The following is a 20,214-nucleotide window of genomic DNA, read 5'->3' as shown; positions in this document are numbered from 1 at the left end:
TGGAAAAAGTCTATCAGCTCATTCTAGTTCGTCCATGTCCCACAAACTCCAAGACTGTTTGTTTTCGGTGCTGATAGGAGTGGAGGGATTGGGGGGAGGGTGTAGTGAGTAGGTTCTCTTGGGTTTGATTTGAGGGGGGAATATGTGTTGTTAGTGGAAATATGGACTATGCGTTATCTTATGGGGAGGAGAAGGGAGAAAAGGCGACTTGTTCTACCTTCTCAGTCTTGTCTGATTAGGACGTTGAAAACAAGAAGCTTGTGTCAATTTGGGGGTAAGGGTGGGAGTGGGTGGCAAGACCAAACTAGTGGAAGAGGCTGAAGGAAAGGATTCTCGCTCATTTTGAGACCAAACCAGTGAAGAGCAGCCCCAAAGGCAAGGTGGCGCCACCCCCCCCCCACATCGCGGGAGGTCTCGAAAGCCCCTCTGCTTAAGGAGGCCTGGCTCCCTCCCGTACTTAACGAATTGTTCAAGTAGTTCTCTGCTCCCTCCCTCCCCCCACCCCTTAGCTTCCCCACAATGGCAAGGTGCTGCCCTCTGCTCTGGCCGGCCACTGGGGTCCGAGGAAGGGATTTTCAGGAGAGTGGTTGGGGCTTATTTCCTCAGAAGCACGTGTGTGTGTCAGGCGCTCCTCTCCTCCTCGCCCGCAGACGGCTCTGCGCTCACACACACACACACACACACTCACTCTCCCTGCTCTCTCTCTCTCTCTCTCTCTCTCTCTCTCTCTCTCTCTCACACACACACACACACACACACACACACACACACACACACACACACACATTCTCACTCACTCACTCACACACTCCGCTCCGCTTTTGTGTTTTGTCAGAATTAATGAGAAAAGTTCCCTTGCCCTAGGGGTAATTAGTGTCCTTGGAGTTAAATAAGCTAATACTTAGGCACCTCTGGCACAGGCAATTATGTTTGTGTATTGAATAATTGATTCAAAGAGGGGGGGGAAGGGCCGCTAATCAGATCTGAGCATAATGAATTGATTTAATTAACAGGGGAATCTGAGGGTCCCTGGGAAATGCGGGCGTTTATTCAGCAGCCGGAGAGGGCAGAGGCACATAAATTGCGAGCGGGCGGCGGCGGCGGCTCCGGCTCCGGCTCCGGCTCCGGCTCCTCCTAGATCGCTTGCTCGCTCGCTGTTCCTGGCTGCAGCCTCGCCCGGCCGCCCGCCGCCGAGTAACTGCTCCTGCCCCGAAGCGAGCCAGGCTCCGGGCTCCGGCTCCGAGCAGGATCGCGCTCCCCTCCGTTCCCTGCCCGGCTCCCAGGCGCACGGCCCGCCCCGCGCTCTCGCCAGGCTGCCCTTTCACAAATTCATTATTAATCTCTCCCCTGCGCGCCCGCCTCCTGCTGCACAGCAGGGGCCCGGACTGGGGAGCCGGAGCCCGAGCCGAGGCAGGGGCCAGATCCAGATCGGGAGAAGCAGCGCCGGCCGGGTTTAGCCCGGGCCGGGCAGAGGGCGCGCTCGGAGCGGGCCGGCTTACGGCCGGCGGCCGACTCCTTCCTAGCTCCGTACCCCGGTTCCCGTCCCCTCTGAGGCGCCGAGCGACCGGGAAGCGGCGGCGTCTTGTCCACGCTCCCCCGGGCCGACGGCGACAGTTGCCGCGGGTGGAGGAAGAGCCGCGACAGCGGCGGCGGCAGCGGCAGCGGCAGCGGCGCGGGCGCAGCGTCCCGGCAGCCAGGACAATGGTGCTGGATAAGGAGGACGGTAGGTGCCCCACAGGGCCGCCCGGCCCGTGCGCCCCAGGCCTGGGAAGAGGAGGGGGGCCTGGGACCCGGAGAGGCGAAGGGGGGCAGGTTGCGCGCGCCACCTTCCAAGTCCGTGCCCGGCAGCCCCGGGAGGTAGAAAGTGGATTTGTTGTGGTTTGGAATGGGGCCGGGATAGGGAGGGGGAGAGGGAGGGTGCTCAGTACGCATGAACGCCGGGCCGGCCTCCCGGACCGAGCTCAGCCACAGATCCGCCGCCGTGGAAAGGCCAGACTTTTTCAAGCTAGGACCACCCCCACCCCCCAACTCTGTCCCGGGGCCCGAGGGGAGGGGAAGAGAGGGGAGGTGTGGTGTGCGGCGGGGCGGGACACGCTGGCTTCTCCCCTGGGATCCCGCCCCCTGACCGCTTTGCCCAAACTGACAAAGGGCGAGGGGCGGAGATTTACTTTTTAAAGGAGTTACGGACTGGAGGCCGGAGTTGACCCCAACATCCTGCTCCTAATTCGGGGACTCTGGATCTAGAGATCCCTTTTGAGGAAGCCAATGGGGGAGGGTCGGGGCAGGGCAGTGATCCGGGGCGGATTGGGACCTGTCCATAGGATCTGTCCGGGAGATAACCCAGTGGCCGCCCCCTTAAAGAGACCTGTCCTACTACTAAGGGATGCTGATGAAGAGACTCCTTTTCCCCCACTTCTCCCTCTGCTCTTTCCTCCCCGCCCCCCATCCTTCCATGAGGCGGTGTGACTGCTCACCAACAGCTTCAGCAACACCAGGCAGCAACTCTTTCGTGTCTCCCCCACTCCCTGCCTCTCCACACCCCTTCCCCAAATACAGGGCCTTCAAGTGACCTTCCCGCGTTTGTAGGCAGGTTTTTTCCTAGAAAAGAGGCACAGAGCTCCAGGAGACAGCTTCTAAAAACCTTTGGGCTTCGAAGACTTTAAAACACAGGATGAGAGCAGCCTGGAGGAGGGGCAGGGAGAAGCCCTCAAACTCAATTCTAGTCTTTGGCCTTAGTGGTGCGGTGAGGTTCCTGCTTTCTCATCCTCCGGCCCATTAAATTGCCTTTGTTTTCCCAGACTTCCCTTGGCTAGAGCTCTTAACACGGGTGGATACTCTTCCTTCTTCTATCCCAGCAGATGCCTCCTCCCCTTCCAGAACAAGTAGTCTTAAAATCCAGGAATTGATACTAGTCATTCCAGTTTTGGTGGTGAACTTCAGAAGAAAAGTACCCGCATTTTCAGGATTTTTTAGGATTTGATCCAAGCCTATTCCCTGTTGGACCTACCAAGCATAGGACTTCTTCCATGGAAGTAGAAAGTAGGAAGAAATGCTGTTTTTCTTACTTCTGATAGTAGGGACACAGGCAGACACAGTTAAGTGGTTCAAAAATTAAGGACTGTTAAATTCTATTATCCTGTTCAGGTCTGCTGACCTGTGGCTGTAAGACTAGATGCAGGTCAACAGTGGGAGGGGAATGGGGCAAATAGCCAAAGGAGGGCTACTTATTGATTCTCTCAGCAGTACAGATGTGGTCATTAAACACTAGGCCTTGCAACTAGTGTAATGGAAAGAAGATTAATTCGAACCCCCGTGCCACCATCACCACTTTTCCTACTAGTCTTCCTCAGCCTCAAGTAAGCTGACTGCCTGTTTGTATGGAGGAACAGGAGCAATAGGTGGGTGGTTCTTATGGTAGTTCCTTAGGGCCATGTTCCCTTTTGCCCTCTTGGAGGCAGCCAGGGTCAGACTGTTGTTTTAAAGTCTTGTTTTCTTGCCTCATTGCTTTCCACACAGGACTCAGAAAACCTGAAAAGATTCTTTGTGTGCTTTGACTTTGAACTAGTTTTAAGGATCCAAATCTACTTAATTTTCCTGAAATTGAAGGAAAACAGAGTTTGGAGCATGATAATTTCTTAGTTTTTGTCTATGTGACTCTGTGTGTGTGTGTGTGTGTGTGTGTGTGTGTGTGTGTGTACCCAAGGGTTTGCTTAATTCCAGAGGGAGGTAGCCTGGCCCCTCACTCAGTGACTTTACCCTGGTTCATAGTGGGATATGAGGTTTGAGAAAAGGCATTCTGGGTGCTCCCTGTGGAACACTGAACCTCACTGGCCCAGAACTCCTGGAATTATTTAAATTAGGCACACTGTTCCCCGACTCAGTAGGACAGTTTGGGGTTGCTGACCCCAAACCATATTAATTTCCACATCATTTGATACCAGAGAATCCTAAAGGTAGAAGAAATTGAGGATTTAAAGAAGTGACTTGTCCAAGATCACAAGGCAGCAAGACTTTCAATTTAAATTGTCTGATTGTATTTCCTACGTCCTTTCCACTGTACCAGCCTTTTATTCCTGAATTATAGAATCCTGGCTTCTAAGGTACTATATAATTCAGCCTCTGTCTCAGTACAGATCTCTCCCACAGGACCTGACAGGTTCATCGAGTCTATGCTTAAATGCCTCCACTGACAGGGAGCTTACCACCTCATAAGGCAGCCTATCCTAACCCCTTTCTTGCCTTCTCCTAAAGGGGTCATCCATTTTCACCAGACATGAGGGCAGAGTCCTCTGTCAATATAGCTGATCTTCAGTGCTGGATCTAAAAGTCTCTTATAAGGAACAGATTCCTCCAGACAGCAACCTGAGTATTTCACTACATTAACGCCAGCCCACTATCGTTGTGGTGGACACCTCTGAACAAACTGCCTTTCCTGTCCTAACCTGACAGGATTTGATATGATTTTTCTGCCTTAATAAGGAGTCTGAGATGGCTGAGACTACTGCATAGTAGGCTGCCGAGACAGTCACCTAAAAAGTCTGCAGGATATGTGATTTGTATGTTGTGAAATCACGTCAGGTTATATCAGCAGGGCAGGATCTTTTTGTGTCTTTGGAGATACTCAAGAGCCTTCTCTCTGATAGAACCTGATATGATAGTTCAAATGCAATTCCACATCAGCAACACCAAAGCACCCACAGATACATGAACTTGGGGAAGCAAAACTGGAAGCTTGTGTTCCTAACCGTTCATCTTCACAGGACCTAAGAAAAGCTAGAACTCTTAAAAGCCGGATGAAGTTATCTAGCTTAACCCTCTCAATTTTCAAAGGAGAAACTGGGTGTCAGCAGAGTGAAGAGATTTGACCAACATCATACAGATAATAAATGGTAGAATCATGATTTTAACCTAAGTCTTCTGATGGCATCAAGTTGTATCTCTCCCACAGGGCAGACCTTCCCAATGAAGGAGGTTGATAATCTAGGTCTAGTCCCATATGTCCTGCAGTCCCTGGGCACTGCCGCCAGTCTATAGCTCTTCCTTCCCTCCTTTCCCCAAATCCCAGCAAGTGGGATTTCAGCTCACACAGTTCCTGCCCTGGTAGCATTTAGATATTTTGTCCAGTTCTCATGGCTTAATTATTGGAATTCTAGCCGGTTGACTGCTAATTAGGTGTCTTGGAGATTAAGGAGAAATATGATGTTGAAAATGAACTTCTTGAATAAATGTGAGAAGGTGTGAAATAAAAGAAATGAGGAAAGCAAAGAACATACAGACACATATACAAGCAAAGAGAAAATCCCAGCCCAATTCTTTGGTGGGAGGGAAATTCTTTCTTTATATCATGTGCATAAGGACAATGATCTTACTGAAATGAGATGGTTTTGAGTGAATGTCTCAGGTGGTGATAATGTGGGACTCTAGGCTGAATATCTGAAGGAAATAAAATAACATTCCACTCTTGATTGATCAGAGTGCCAAAACTTCTGGCCTCGGAAATGATGGGTGATTATTGATATGAGCCAGGAATGTGCTTTGGTTTGGGGGGAGGGAACTTAATGCTGAAGGTTTTTGCGATAGGAGACCTGGATACGTAATTCCAGACTCTGGGTTATTGTAATGCCATGGTTTTTGTTTGTTTGGGGGAGACATACGAATACTGAATGGGAACTTTGCTTAATATGTGACTTGGAAGCCCCTTTTAATGGGTGAGAATCAAGTACCTCCGTCCTTAAGTGTATCAGGGACCTTGCTCATCTCTCCAAATTGTCACCAACGGAAGGGAAAGAGTCCTGGATAAAAGCTATTCTGTGCAAAACGAGTTACTTAGCTTCAAATATATCCAAGGACTCTTTGGATTAAGCATTCAAAACGAGGGGGATGAGGGGAAAGTATCTGAGCTGTGGCTAAGTAAGCTAATTAAAAGCAGGTTGTGGAGATGTATTGCCTGAGCTTCCTACTCTTGCTTTTGAAAAGTCTTACTTCTCTGTTTGGAAAAAAGAGGACAGGGTCCCTGAAACGGGGTTAGATGTGGTCTGAGGGGTTTTAGGAGGTGCATATGATTTAGTGAAAAGTCCATTGATCTTGGAGTCAGAATATCTGAGTTCCGAGGACTGGTATCACTAGTTATGTGACCCTGGGTGAGCCATTTCCCCTCACAGATCCTCAGCTTTTGTCATACTGGGGATAATAATCATTGCATTGCCTATATCAGGCATATAAAGAAGTTTGTTAACCATATTATTAAGAGGAAGATCTACAGTTCTAGCTTTTCTTTGTGGCTAAAAAAAACTCTCTCACTTGAATAGTGTTTTGTAGTTCACAAAGTGTTTTCATGACTGTATATGATAATTCATATGACCTTATGGTGAAAGCAGAACAGATATTATCCTTGCTTTACAGACAAACCCCAAAGCATTCAAAGTTTCCTTACTCCTATACCTGGGACCTTCCACTCATAAAAGAAAATTTTAAATATCCATTTCTCTATCAAGATGTACTCATGAAAAATGCCATTTTGATGTGCTTGACTACGTTGTGGATTTAATGTCATTCAAAACTGGCTTGAAGCCAATTTGGCAACAGAGGATAGGGGTAGAGTGGTGTCCCCCAAAAACAACAGAGGATAAGAGTGGAGTGGTGTCGCCCCCAAAAAACAACAGAGGTTAAGGGTGGAGTGGTGTTGCCCCAAAAAAACAACAGAGGATAAGGGTGGAGTGGTGTTCCCCCCCCAAAAGGCAACAGAGGATAAGGGTGGAGTGGTGTTCCCCCCCAAAAGGCAACAGAAGATAGGGGTAAAGTGGTGTTCCTCCCAAATAGAAGAAGGTAAAGGAGATTTAAACCCTATGCAGAACTTTACATGACCCACTTGGGAAAGCATAATAAGATTCTAGAACAAACCCTAGAACCACAGAATAGCCCAAAAGAGCTGGGATCTTTCAAGATAGAAAGGTGACCTTCAGACACCTGGGTAATGGCTGGCCAGCCACTGAGATTCTTTCAGTATTAGAAATGGGGAGAGGAGAAAAGGAGAGACCAGGAAAGGCTTCAATCTCCAAGTTGCTACTTTCTAGGTTGAAAGTCAGACACCAAATCTCAAGAATTGGCACGGTGTGTTGGAGAGAGCCCTGACCCAGAAGTTGAAAGGACCAGGTTTGAACCTCAGTTCACACAATCTGAGTCCGTGAGCTTGGCGGAGTCATCCTCCCCTTCAGGTGGATTCCCTCCCTCTGTCAAATGAGAGTGGGACATTCCCTCAGGCCTGGAGCTTCTATGTGACCCGAGAGAACGAGCTCTTGAGTCTGGCAGAAAAGATGCCCCCGTGATACCCCGCGCACCCTTGGAGCGGAGTGGGGCGGAAAAGAGGCCGGAGGTTGGGTGCCCCTCTTCTAGCTGAGGGCCACAGTGCACCTCTGGTCTTGAAACATCTGCAGAAATGATCTCGGGGAGTGAGAGAGAGAAAAAGAGACCTGTAGGTGGTGCTGGAGAACCAGGCAGCCTTCCACTCCCCATTAAACTCTTGGGGAGGGGGGGCAGTGTGGGAGGAGGGGGGCTGTCTCTGGGAAATGTGCGCATTTATTCAGTAGCAAGAGTGCAGACCTCATAAATTGAGAGAGAAAGGCAGCGGTAGCCAGCCTCCGATATTTCCCCTCCCATCTCTTTGAATATAATTTTAGATTTAGATTCAGATTAAATCTAAGGGGAAAGCACTTTATAAGACAGAGCTGTGTAGTTGCGAGAGCCAGGGTTATGAGCTATCAAATGCAGTTACATTAAGACAGATTATACTGGGCAAATTGAGCCATTTAGAAGGTGAGAATCAAAGAAAAACTCTGCTCCTCTTCCCTCCTACTCTCTCCTCTCTCTCCTCTCTCTTTCTAAATTGCAGCCCCCTAGTCTCTTGCAATTCTGAGGCACAAAAAAGTAGGTGAGACTGCTTTTGTATCTGCAAAGTGCTTCACTTCTGAATGTAATTCTAGCTGAGTGCAATCTAGGTTAAGAGCTGGACAACCGGGTAATTAGAGCTCAGTGGCTGCCAAAGGGCCGTCCGCTGCGCTAGCTCATCCCGCTTCCCGGAGCCGAGACCTCTCCTCCCCGGAGCGGAGGCTGCAGCGGCTGGAGACGCAACGCCCGCCTTCGGACACTTCTCCCTCTCCGAGATGATGGTGCTGGACAAGGAGGACGGTAGGTCGGCTGAGGATGGCACCGTCCCCCAGCGGGCAGCCTCTTCTCGCGCCTCCCCTATCCTACGCCGGCCGACCTGGCCCTGCCCGGGCACGAGCGGACCGGGGGCCGGCGGGCACGCGAGCGTGCCTAGGTGCCAGGGGCCGACCCGGCGCGTTCGCCCTTCTCCCTGGCGTTAATGAAAAGTAATCTAGCCCAGAAGGCGTCACTCCACGCTCTGTTTGTTGAAGGATGTACAGTAGGAACCATTTCTGCCCGTTTGAATCATCCAGGCTGAGAACCCAGTGACTCATTGGTCCGGGCTTTCGAGGGCTTCTTTATATAGTTGGGGTGGGCGGGAGGGTGTGGTGTGTGTGTGTGTGTGTGTGTGTGTGTGTGTGTGTTGGGTGTGCAATTCTCCTCTGGAATCAAAGTGCAGGCACTAAGGGGCCCCTCGGCTGCCCAATTGCCATAATCATTTTTCCTAGTCAGTATTTTGTCTTTGCGGCTTCCCTGCCCACCACGGCCATAAACCCGGCAGCCTTAACCTAATCTTCTCCCGAAGCAGAGGGAGCAAAATCGCCACCTTCCAGAGCACTGGGGGGAAGGAGGGAGGAGGGACGAGTAAAAGTGCAGCCCTGAAGTGTAAAGGACTGCCCGAAGCTGCTCCGGGCTCACCTCTGAACTTTAGCAGCAGCAGCCGGCTCATGGAGGTGAAGGATGTCACCCCAGCCCAAAATTGAGATACAAGCTTCCCAAACCCGGGCAAGTGTGTAAGAAAATTGCTCCACTGCCCCTGGGAAAGATCTAGGAGGTGGATCCCCCCCTCCCATGCTCCATTTGCCAGCCTTGATTTTTGGACTGCTTGGACAGGCTTTGCCATGCCCATTTCTCTGGAATTTCTAGGAAGGATGAGGAAAGTTGAGGCTGGGAGTTTTGTAATGGCATATAATCATTGCTGTGGTTTCCAAGAAGGACCTGACTGGCCCAACTCCTCTGGAAATCCCCCCCCTTCCCCTGACCCTGGCCAAATGGGATTCATCTAGAGAGTTGGTGGACTTTGGAGCAAAGAGCTGGCTGGGCTTATTCAACTAAGTGGAAGCTCATGGAGTTGGAATCCAAAATGGAATAGAAGAATTATTAGAGATGGTTACATAGGGCCCCCTCCACTGGTTAAGGAAATTTCCTGTATCTGACTATACAAGGAGACAGCTGTTAGAAGCAGCAGCACCCTTGCTAGGTGTGTGTTTGGGGGAGAGAACTAGAGATGCAACAAGAGGGCTATGGGTGGAGAAAACAAGGAGCAATGTCATGAGTGGGCAAAGCTGGGATTCTCAGTCAAGTCTTCCCAAGACCTTTATATACCTGAGAGATACTAAGGTGCAGTGGGATATACAAGTGCTAATCTGACCAAGTCCAACTCTTGCCTCCTCCCTTGCCAACACAGCCAATTGGGAATTTCCCCCAGATGCCTTCCCAGAAACTAATGAATAAGTCTCTGAAGTGGAGCTGAAATGGGCCACCTGCCCACAATTGTGATGGCTTTAGTGGGAGACCCCCCCAATCCCATCTCTTACCTTCTCTGACTGGGATCCTTTCTTACCCCTCTCCATGAGCTAGTAGACAAGAGAAGTCCTCAGTTAGGCATCCTTTGTGGGCCCAGTTGCAAAACAGGATTATATCCATTGAGAGCTCTAAATGTGGAGTCAGAAAACTGCATGTAGGTTCAGCTACTTACTACCTGCATGATCTTGAACAAGTTTTCTCTTTTCAGATCTGCAAATCTTCATCTATAAAATACAAGGTTGGACTAGGTGGGTTCTAAGGTCCCTGCCAGTTCTGAATCCCGTGGAGTGGGAAGGCTGAAACATCTCAGTCATAACCAACCCCATGGCCAAGGTAGTCAGGCGCAGGACAACTGCATACCTGTATGTTTGAACCCTTACATCAACAGTGTGAGTGATATCTTTAATGTCATTTTGTACCTCTTGCGGACTGTAGCAATGATTATATGTCATTACAAAACTCCCAGCCTCATTCTGTTTCCTCATCTGTAAAATGATATTATAGATGAGTCCAGCAGAAGTTAATTTATTTGTCCAGCTAGTAAATGTCTTGAGACGACAAATTCAGATTTTCTTGACTCCACGTCTAACATTCTATCCACTGTACCACTTCAAAGTCAGAGTGTCCAGGTGGGCTTCTGCCTGACAAAGTCACAGACTTCTTCTCACCTTGAGGTGAAGTCCTGGGTCATTGGTTCATCGGGTCTTCAGGCTACTTGGCCCAGGCTTGCCAGCAAACCCACCATAGGCCACCCAAATTTAGTTCTATAGTTTTCTAAGAACTGTGCTTTCTCCACTCTGAGCTTGAACCCTGTCTTTCTTGTCCAACCCACTCCCATACCCATCATCACCACAGGAGCAGTTTTAACTCAGCCAGGATGCTTCATCTTCTGCCTTGAGCATCAGTAAAGGACCATATCCTGAACCATGTCCCTGGGTACTATCGAGATTTGTATTCTGAGACCAGTGGGTGACAGTGACAGTGAGTGAAGACACAATTTCAGGGACTTGCCCCATGGCACATATCAAGCCAGGGATGGAACTGGGAACTAGGCACTAGGCTCTTTCTTAGCTTGAAGGAAAACAGGGGCCTGTCTCTTCATTTCCATATGATACCCCAATGTCACTCTTCTTGCATGCTCTAGTCAATCCAATTTAAATAGGATAAGAGCAGCAATTGGACGCATGATTTCATTGGTGTAAGGAACTATCCCTATCAATGCAGATCCACACCTTATCTATAAATTTAAGTCTTAGAGACTGCTTTGATCAGAATTTGTGTCAAATTCAAATAGAAACTGATCTTTGTAGGGCTATATATTGACATAGATGAACAAAAATTAACATTACTTATGTTATATTTTAATTATTATTTTTTGTTATATTTTTGTTAAAGATTTCCCAATGACATTTTCATTTCATTCGGGCTATATTACATGTGACCTAAGAGCTGAGGGAATTTGACTCTTTTGGTCTACAGTACTGAAAATGTAAATGGCTTGCCCAAGGTCATCCAGCCAGCATGCCTCAGAGAGGCAAGATCGGAATCCAGGTCTTTATCACCTCTCAATTTTAAAATGATTATTATGTTTCTTTTTGTTGCTTTTGTTTTATTTTTTATTTAATTATATTTTATTTTTTCCAATTACATGTAAAGATAGTTTTCAACATTCAATTTTTAAAAGATCACTGCAGATGGAGCTGGAACATGAGATCACCACAGCAGACATAGAGCCCAAAAATGGTGTGTGTGTCTGTGTGTCTGTGTGTCTGTGTGTCTGTGTGTCTGTGTATAGAAGACACTAAATATATGGGACAGGTGAGAGAATTCATAGAAGGAAGAGATCAATACATTTGGGTTTGATTGTCTATAAAATAGATCTTTCCATACAATTTGTGCCATTCACTAACCCCACTGTCTGAAAACCATAAGTTAGTATTTAAGAGCTGGTAGGATTCTGTCTGATAAGTCTGTAAACAGCAGAGATGTGACTAAATCTGATGGTTCGGTCCAGCCGGCCCAATCCTAGTAGCAAGGAGTAGAGAGATGCGGCAGCTGCCAACATGCTGGAAAGATCATAAGTTGGACCGTTATAGAGGTCATCCAAGTCCAACCTTCTACCTAAAAAAGTGGAAAAACTGCGGCTGTAAATTGGTTTGTCCAAGTTGAAACAAGGATTAAGTAGCAGAGTTTTAATATCCAATTTAGGACCCAAAATTGGCTCTAGAAACAACACTCTTTCCATTAAACTTTGAGGTCAGGAGAATGGAAGGGCTGGTAGTTAAATACCTAATATTACATAGCAGTCATCAGGAGGAAGTGCTAGAGGGGGAAGAATCTGGTTCTGTCCTTCTGCAGCAATGAAATGACCACATATGTTTCACCTAATGTGAAGGCTCTTGAAATGTTCAGAAGAATCCAGGGATCCTGGATGACTCCCGAATGAAGCAAGCAAGACTAGGCTGTCAGCAAGAACCTACAGAATTCAACTTGGTGTTGCTCAAGACCACCATGGCCTAGAGCCTCCCCGATCCTCTCCTAAGGGCTATGAGAGCAAATAATGAAATCCCAGTTTTAGTCTAGAAAGAATCAATTGTCTCCTCAGCAGTTCTTTCTGAGAAACACAAACTCTTATGTTCTTTCAATATGCTATGGAATTTTTTTTCTTGAGGTTTAGAGCTTGCTAAAGTTAAACCTAGCATTAAGAATCCTGCAGTGTCATTCAAGGTTCTTTCTCTTCCATCCATCTTCTCTTAGAGAGGAGGACTCACAACAATTGTTCTCTCAATTGTCCGTCCCGTATTGTCTCCTTACTGTTGTGGACAGGCAACAAGTAGTCAACAACATTATATTAAACATTTACCACGTGAAAGGCACTGTAAGAATATTGGGCATAAAAGGAAAAGCAAGAGAGAGACAAATTCAGAAACAGACAAAGAGAGTCAGACAGAGGAAGACAAAGACAGTGACAGAGAAGAGAGACAGAGAAAGATAGAGACAGAGGACAGAAAACAGAGAGAGAGGAGAGAGAGAGAAGAGAGAGACACACACAGAGAAGAGAGAGACAGAGAAAGACAGAGACAGAGGACAGAGAACAGAACAGAAAGAGAGAGACAGGAGAGAGAGAGAGACAGGAGAAAGAGAGACAGGAGAGAGAGAGAGGGAGGGAGGAAAGGAAGGAGAGAGAGAGAGAGAAACAGAGAGAGAGAGAGAGAAATATCCCCTGCCTTCAGAAAGCTTACATTCTGATGGAGGAAGAAAACACATTAAAGGGAGTTGAATGAGGAGGGGGAGAGAAAGATCCTTCCACAGGGCCATTATGGCAAAGTTCCAGAGAGTCAGAAGCGCAGCCAAGGGAGAAATGAAGTCACAATCCCCATCCCCAATTAGAGGCCCTCAGAAGGAATTCACCAATGAGGAAAAAGGGCTAAGATGGGATATTCCATAAGAAGACATCTAAGTTATTGTTGCAAAGTTAAGGAAGGGCAGGAGTAAAAAAAAAACACAAGGGAACAAGCCCCCCAATCATAATATGGATTTCCAACTAAGTCTATGCCAAATTCATCATGTCAAGCCTTTAGAAATCAGCTTGGTGATCCCATGAGAGTCCTCTGAAGGTCATATTCCTAATAGGGAGCATGAAGGATGGGGGTTCCAAACTAGCCATCCTTCTCTTGATTTCATACAAAAACATCTGTTGAGGCAAAACAGATTTACTTTTCTTTTCAATAGAGCTTTTAAAATTTTTCCTTCAAAAATATAACTTTACCTTAGTAGAGTCTTCTTCCATTGCCTAATTGTGGCGAGTTAATCCTAGGTTCCTGAAGCTTTTGTCTTAACTCCTAAATTTTTTAGAATCAAAAGCATCCTTAAAGGTCTTCTGGTCCAAACCTCTCACTTTCCAGATGAAGATTCTTGCCTATACCCACAACTAATAACAGGATTCAAACCTCATTCCCGTGACTTCCCAGTTCAGCATTCTTTTTTCTTTCTTAAATGAAATTTTTTATATAAAGCAAATCCACCTTTTCTCCTTTCCACTCTATCCCTCATGAAAAAAAAAGAAAAAACTCATAACAACTATTTATAGTCAAGCAAAACAAATTCCAGCATTAGCTACGTTCCAAAAAAACATATCTCAATTTAAATCCTGAGTCTATCAACTCTCTGTCAGGAGATGCGAAGCATTATTTCATTATATGTCCTTTGGAATTTGTGGTCAGACGGTGCATTGATCAGAGTTTCTTCTCAACCTTTCAAGATAGTTTCTCTTTACAAAGTTGTTATCATATAAACTCTCCTGGTTCTGCTTCCTTCACTTGTATCAGTTCAGACAAGTTTTCACAGGTTTCTCTGAAGCCATCCCTTCCTTTTATTATTTTTACAGCATGCTTCCATCACATTCATAATCCATAATATGCACACTGTCCAGTGCTTTAATACTACTTAGTAATAATAACAGCAGGCAACATTTACATAGCACTATGTACCAGGTAATGTACTTTATGATGATCTCATTTATTTGATCCTCACAACAATATTGAGAGGTAGAAACTATTATTACCCCCATTTTATAGATGAGGAAACTGGGGCTAGCCGATTACATGATTTGCCAAAAGTCCCACAGATACTAAGTGTCTGGATTGAACTCCGGGACCCCATGCTCTATCAGTTGTACCACCCAGGTACCTTCACTTCAGCATTCTGTCCGGCGTTCCATGATGATTCCTCCGATGTCGTTACCCCATGATTTCCAAGCTGGAAAGGCTTCATCATAGACCGTGCATCCTTGGCGAGCCAGCCTAGCTCAGGCTGGTGCACTTTTCACAAGCTCAGTCACCAGGGGATATACTTCTTACCCATAAACCATGACAAATCTAAAGAGGATGCAATGATCTGCATTGATGGAGAGCATATCTACACAAAGCAAACAGAATCCTTAACATTTATCTTCGTGGGTAGTCGAGTTTTGCCGATAACATTGGTCTTTGGTCCAACCCTTTTTATAAAGGACAGGGTTATTCCTGATCTTTAGGGCTAGAGAGATGGCTGAGTCTCTTACTCCTGTTCTCCCCTGCCTCTGCTCCAAAGGAGTTCTCACCTTCCTGGGTCAAAAAATTGCCCTCCAAGATCTTGCCATCTTTCCAAGTGGAGGACAGTGATACTCTCTGGTCTCCCTTCCTTCATTGTGCTGTATAATCGGTTTTGTTTTGATGTTGCAAAGAAATTAGGGGAGCTGTAGGGTAGCCCGCAAGTATTTCCTCCCCTTTCACTTGAAAAGCTTGAAAATCTTAATCTCCCCTCCCCAATCTGGAGCAGGCTCTTGGAAGAAGCTTTTGCTCCAGTTTGTTTCGGAGTGGGTCTGTAAGAGACTCGGGACTGTGAAAGACCAAAGCAGTAGCAGTGATGCTGCGGTGGTGCTTGGCTTTCATGTTTCACTTCTGAGAGATAATAAAATATCAATCGGGTTTTGCCGTAGCAACGGTTTTTAAGAGACTTTCTGAAGTATTGAATTGTCAGATTTTTTTTTTTTTTTGCTTTTAAAGCACAGTGCATTATTAATAAAGTAATCCATTAGGTCGAACGGTGAGGGTCACCACAGAGATGGGCAGTGAGTTTAGCTTCTCAAATGGTTAAACTTAGGATTTCCAGATTAATTGCTTTTATTTGGGAAGTGGTTCTTGGCCTTCTAGGCCCAGGTTTACAGGAAGCTCCGGCATGATGCTTTAGTGAGTCTCCATCATCCATTCCAAGGCTGAGTTCAGTGCAGCCGATGTCACGCAGGTGACCCCACCCCAGCTCTAATGTAAGAACTCGGGACTTCAGGTCAGGAGTCCCAGCTCTGCCCCCCAGCAAGCCATGTGACCTTAAAGTCTCTTCATTCCAGACTGCATTGCAGCCCAGATGAGGAAAGGAGTTATGAGTGGGCAGCAGCTCGTGGTGATTTGGGGATGACTGGTGAGTAGGGAAGGAAAGGAGATCAAGAAAATGTTTGATTCTCAGCTGGCCTGGAGTTCCAGAAGGAAAATATAGACATGGGCAGCTAAGCTACGTGTTTACCTCTACCCACTACCACATTGCATCTCTTTACCTCCTGAAAAGTAAGGGCAAAAGGATGAGCCTCCATTAAAAAAATCAACATATAACAATACAGTATAGTGATAGGAGAAGAAAACAACACTGTATTTGGAATCTGAGATCCTGGCTTCCAATCGAAGCCCACCTAATTACCATTTGTGTCACCTGGGACAGGTCTTTTCCCCCTCCCAAAGTGTTTTCTCATTTGTAAAATTAGAGAGTTGTACTAATTCATCTATGGATGCTTCCAACCGGAGTCCCATGTTTCTGTCTTTTTAACAATAAACTTAACAAGGAATTTAATATGAACAGCCTCTATTTTCACAGCATTTGAAGGTTTACAAAGTACTGTTCTCCCAACAACAGTTTGAGGCAGGTGGTGGAAGTATTGCTATTCTCATTTTTTTTTAGATAAAGAAATAGAAGTCTAAAGGATGGAAATCCGCAGCTAATAAGGGGAAGAAGCATCGAACCCGGGTCTCTTACCCCTGAACCCAGTGTTGTCATTTCTAGTGTAATCTAAGACAGTGTAGTCTGTCATAGCTAGTCTTTCAAATCCTAGCTAATAACACTATGGACAGATTAATCTTCTTTCATTATGGACTGGAAGTGTAAAAAAATTCTAGGGCATTTTTTAATTTTTAAAATGTGCAAAGAGATAATGAAACTAAAAATGAAACTGGATATGGTTAAGCATTGACTTTTTTAAACTGAATTTCATTTTTTTTTCGATTTAAAAAGTCTATTTTTTTTCTTTTTCTCACTTTCTACCCCATCCTCAACTGGGAAAAAACTAAAGCCTTGTAACAAATATTAAGCTATAAATTGTTAATATCATTGGCCCCGATCCAATCACAGTTGTTTTGAGTTTGGGATCCTTTCACCATGGGTGCCATTCTGGACTTGTCCTGTGGCACTGAAACTGCTCCTCCATCTGCTACCATAGAGGTGGGTTAGAGGCAAAAGGAAGAAAGGGTGGGCAGCGCAGCATACATGTTGCCTCGGGTACTAGCTTTATACAGAGCCCTCTGTTTGCTCACCACTGGAGGAGACATAAAAGTTTAAATGAGTTATGGTCCTTGACCTCAGGAGACTTGCAATCTGGTAGAGAGAAGATATAAATACAGATTGTTAGAATGATTTAAACAAATATAAAACAATGTTTTGTGAGGTCATGAGGGCGGAGAATAAAGTTGCTGCTGACCGTGGAGATTGGGGAAGACTTCATAGAAGAGATTAGGTTGAAAAGGTTGACTAGGAATTCTAATAGGAGAGAGGCAAAAGGAACAGCATGAGCAAAGGCTCCGAGGTGGGAGAACCACTACGCCCAGGTGGGAAGCAAGTGCATCCCAGCTGGGATGGGGAGGCAGCTTGTGCTTAGACCCAGAGATGACAGCTAGAAAGCTAATGAACTGATAGAGCTAGAATGCAGAGTGCACCAAATGGAACAGTAATGTGAAATGTGGGCCAGAGCCAGGCTGCTGGGCAGGACTTTCAGTCCCAATCTGAAGAGTCTGCTAGAGACAGAGAGCTTGGAAATGATGTCGTGAGCCCCCATTCCCCCTTGTATGGAGAGCGACATCGTGTTACGGGTTCTGTACCTCCTGCTTCAGACTGACTCGTGTATGGTGCCTTAGGGCATGAGACCCTCACACACACACACACACACACACACACACACAGAGCACCCATCTCCTTATCTCCAAGGCCACAGATGGGTAAAACATCTGGTGTGCTAACTCCCCAGATAGCTAATGGATCAGCTCGGTATCTGATGGGTGAGAGTGACATGCAGAATCTCTTGGGGTCCCGAGACCCCGGGGGCAATGGATGACAACTTCGAGTGATTAGGTTCCCGGAAGCCAGAGCAGACTCCTATTTTTGGTAGCTGCCAGTCCTCTTCAGGGCAGGGCCTTAAGGACCCCCTGACTCCATGAGGAGCACTCTGAGCAGGGGGCAGAAAGCAGCCAGGACCCAGCTCCCTCACACCAAGCAGCCCAAGCCCCGTGTTCTACATCGGTGCCGTCCCTCCCACCCCAGCCTCATAGCTCAGCGGACAGGAGGCCCTGTTTGGAGCACTGCCCATCCCCAACCTTTAGATAAGAGACCAGCTCCTGCGGTGACTAGAGGAGGGACTTTGCCAGGTGGCCCCGGAGGACTGGCTGCATTTAATGTTCCAGACACCAGGCACCTGGACCCCCGCAGAGCAGTCAGATTGCTGGGTTATAATAAATACCCAGCAGTAATTACATGCTTTTTCCCTTCCTCCTTCCCCCTTCTCCCCACCCCCCAGCCTTCGCCCACGGAGATCCAGCGATGCACACACTCACTCTGAGGTCAGCTTGATGCGCATGTGGGCCTCCAGCCCACCAGGCCCTGGTGCCAGATGGGAATCGGCTTTGGGAAAGGAGGGGGCTCCTGTCTTTTTCCTTTGTGATCTCCCAGTTATTTGCCTACGCATGGCAATAAAGGGTAAAACGCAAGTAACATAAATTGGTCTGTCTTCCTGAATCCATGTCTCGCTAATGTACCCAGATTAACTCAACTGTAAATTGTCTCCTTTGGATGCTGGTGTCTTGCTAAAAGTTTCCTCTATGATTCATGATTTGGATTGCTTTTAACAGCTATTGGCTAAGCAATATGGTAAGGGTACAAGGTGATGCAATTGGCATTAGTGGGAGGGTGCACAGGAGCATATAATGCAGTCAATACTACATTAACTACTGCTGCCCAATTACAGAAACGGGGAGAGTGGCTTTTAGGAGCATTAGGACTCGTGGAAGCGCTGAGATCACCTGCTGCTGCATCCCTAAAAGCTTCACCCTTTGTGTGCTGGATTGGGGCTCACACTCCCCCAGTAAGTGAGTCTGTCTGAGAGGGGGGGAACCTTCCTTTTCTCCCCTCACTCCCCCCCCACCCTTCTAGAGCCAATCACCCCGAAGATGCTTTTAACACAAAGAAATGGAAATCTTCCTGTACTGGGAGCTGGCCTTTCCTCTCCTAGTCTCCCGGAGCAAGGCAGGCACTGGGTTGAAATGCTAAATCACCTTCGGGTGGCCAGGCTCCCCCCTCCCCTTCACCTGACTAAGATTTCCATTTAATTCAAGGGAGCCTCTTTAGAGTGATGATGTTTGGGTATCCTATCCGTGGGCCCTGCAGAATGGAATTCTATTTTAATTCTTTACCCTTTATCTAATCAGCACATGATTGTTTATGGGAGGAAGCCTATCAGCTCTGAGAGGTACCCATAGAACAGGATATTTGAGAGGCTGGCGTCTCTGCAGTCAGTACATGTTCATACATATGGCACCCACCATTGGTGGAGCCCATAAAAAACAAAAGCAATCATTTGGGATGTGGAGAGATCCTTGTACTTCCACAGGATGAGTTAGCTTGGTTTTTCCTGAACGAAGTATGTCTTAGTGGGTTCTGTCTGTCTAACCATTTGGGTCTGTCCTGGTCTGACTCCAAGCTATCTTCCAGCTTTATATCATATTCCTTCACTTCATATCATCAGCATCCCTGCCAGACAAGATCATTCCCCATCCCCTGTATATGTCTTGCTTGCCCTCTCTTGTCCCCCCACACCTCCAGAAAACCAGGCTTATTTTAGCTAGCTAAACTCCTTTAAGAGTTAAGAAGCTCTCTGGTGGGGTTCAGCTTAGCTAAGCCCAGTGCGGCTTAGTAGAAAGAAGACCTTCCTTAACAGAACTATTGTTTCCCTTATTGTATCCAGGGTCATCTTCAGTTGTCCTGATCTAAGTTGTCTTGTCTTGTTTCCATGCAGAGTGGATTTCCCTCCAACTTTATCTCTTACCAATCTCTCCTTGTGCAAATCTTTCCCCATTCCATGAAACCTTTTCTAAACATGACCCCAATGCTCCTCTTGAACTCCTCTCCCAGTGAAAATGACCTTTCCCTCCTTTTTTACTTAAAAGTTCCTTTTTTCTATGAATTTAACTAATAGCAAAATAATTCTTAACAGAAAAAGAAGATTCTGTATGAAAATAAATTTCTATTATGTATTTTCTGAAAGAAAATGTGTATAAAATTTAACAAGCTAGTAACAAAACTGCCCCGTTCTATGGGATTTTATAGAGTTAGTCTCATTCTCCCTGGCATCGGTTATTTATGGACTTGCTATATCTGTACCCTTCCCATCAAGATCATGGATCTAATAATAGCAAGCATTTATATAGGGCTTCAATGTTTACAAAGTACTTTACATATGTTATCTCAATTGGTTCTCATAACAACTTTGTGAAGTAGGTGCTATAATTAGCTCCATTTGACAGATGAGGAAATGAGGTTATGTGATTTGCTGCTATCACGCAGCTTGGTGGTGTCAGGCAGGATTCAAATCCAGGTCTTCCTGAAATCAAGCTAGCACACTATTCAATAATGTAT

At 46.5% G+C, this 20,214-nt stretch overlaps 1 protein-coding gene across 3 annotated transcripts in view; it reads left to right on the top strand.

Moving 5' to 3' along the window:
• Positions 1–1,086: 1,086 nt before the first annotated feature.
• Positions 1,087–20,214, top strand: part of LMO1 (LIM domain only 1) — a 67,836-nt gene continuing 48,708 nt past the window's right edge. For 2 of the 3 annotated variants that reach the window (XM_051963972.1, XM_051963973.1), the window contains exon 1: positions 7,608–8,184. In XM_051963972.1, coding sequence (XP_051819932.1) covers positions 8,160–8,184 — 25 coding nt within the window. In that variant the 5' untranslated portion in view covers positions 7,608–8,159. Of the gene's footprint in view, positions 1,724–7,607; positions 8,185–20,214 lie in introns of those variants that run through there. The other variant, XM_051963970.1, reaches the window with a different exon arrangement.

The sequence above is a fragment of the Antechinus flavipes genome, chromosome 6, assembly GCF_016432865.1.
Source record: "Antechinus flavipes isolate AdamAnt ecotype Samford, QLD, Australia chromosome 6, AdamAnt_v2, whole genome shotgun sequence".
In the NCBI taxonomy this organism is placed as follows: Eukaryota; Metazoa; Chordata; class Mammalia; order Dasyuromorphia; family Dasyuridae; genus Antechinus; species Antechinus flavipes.
Note: the sequence above shows the minus strand (reverse complement) of the source record. Positions and strands in the feature narration are given on the sequence as shown.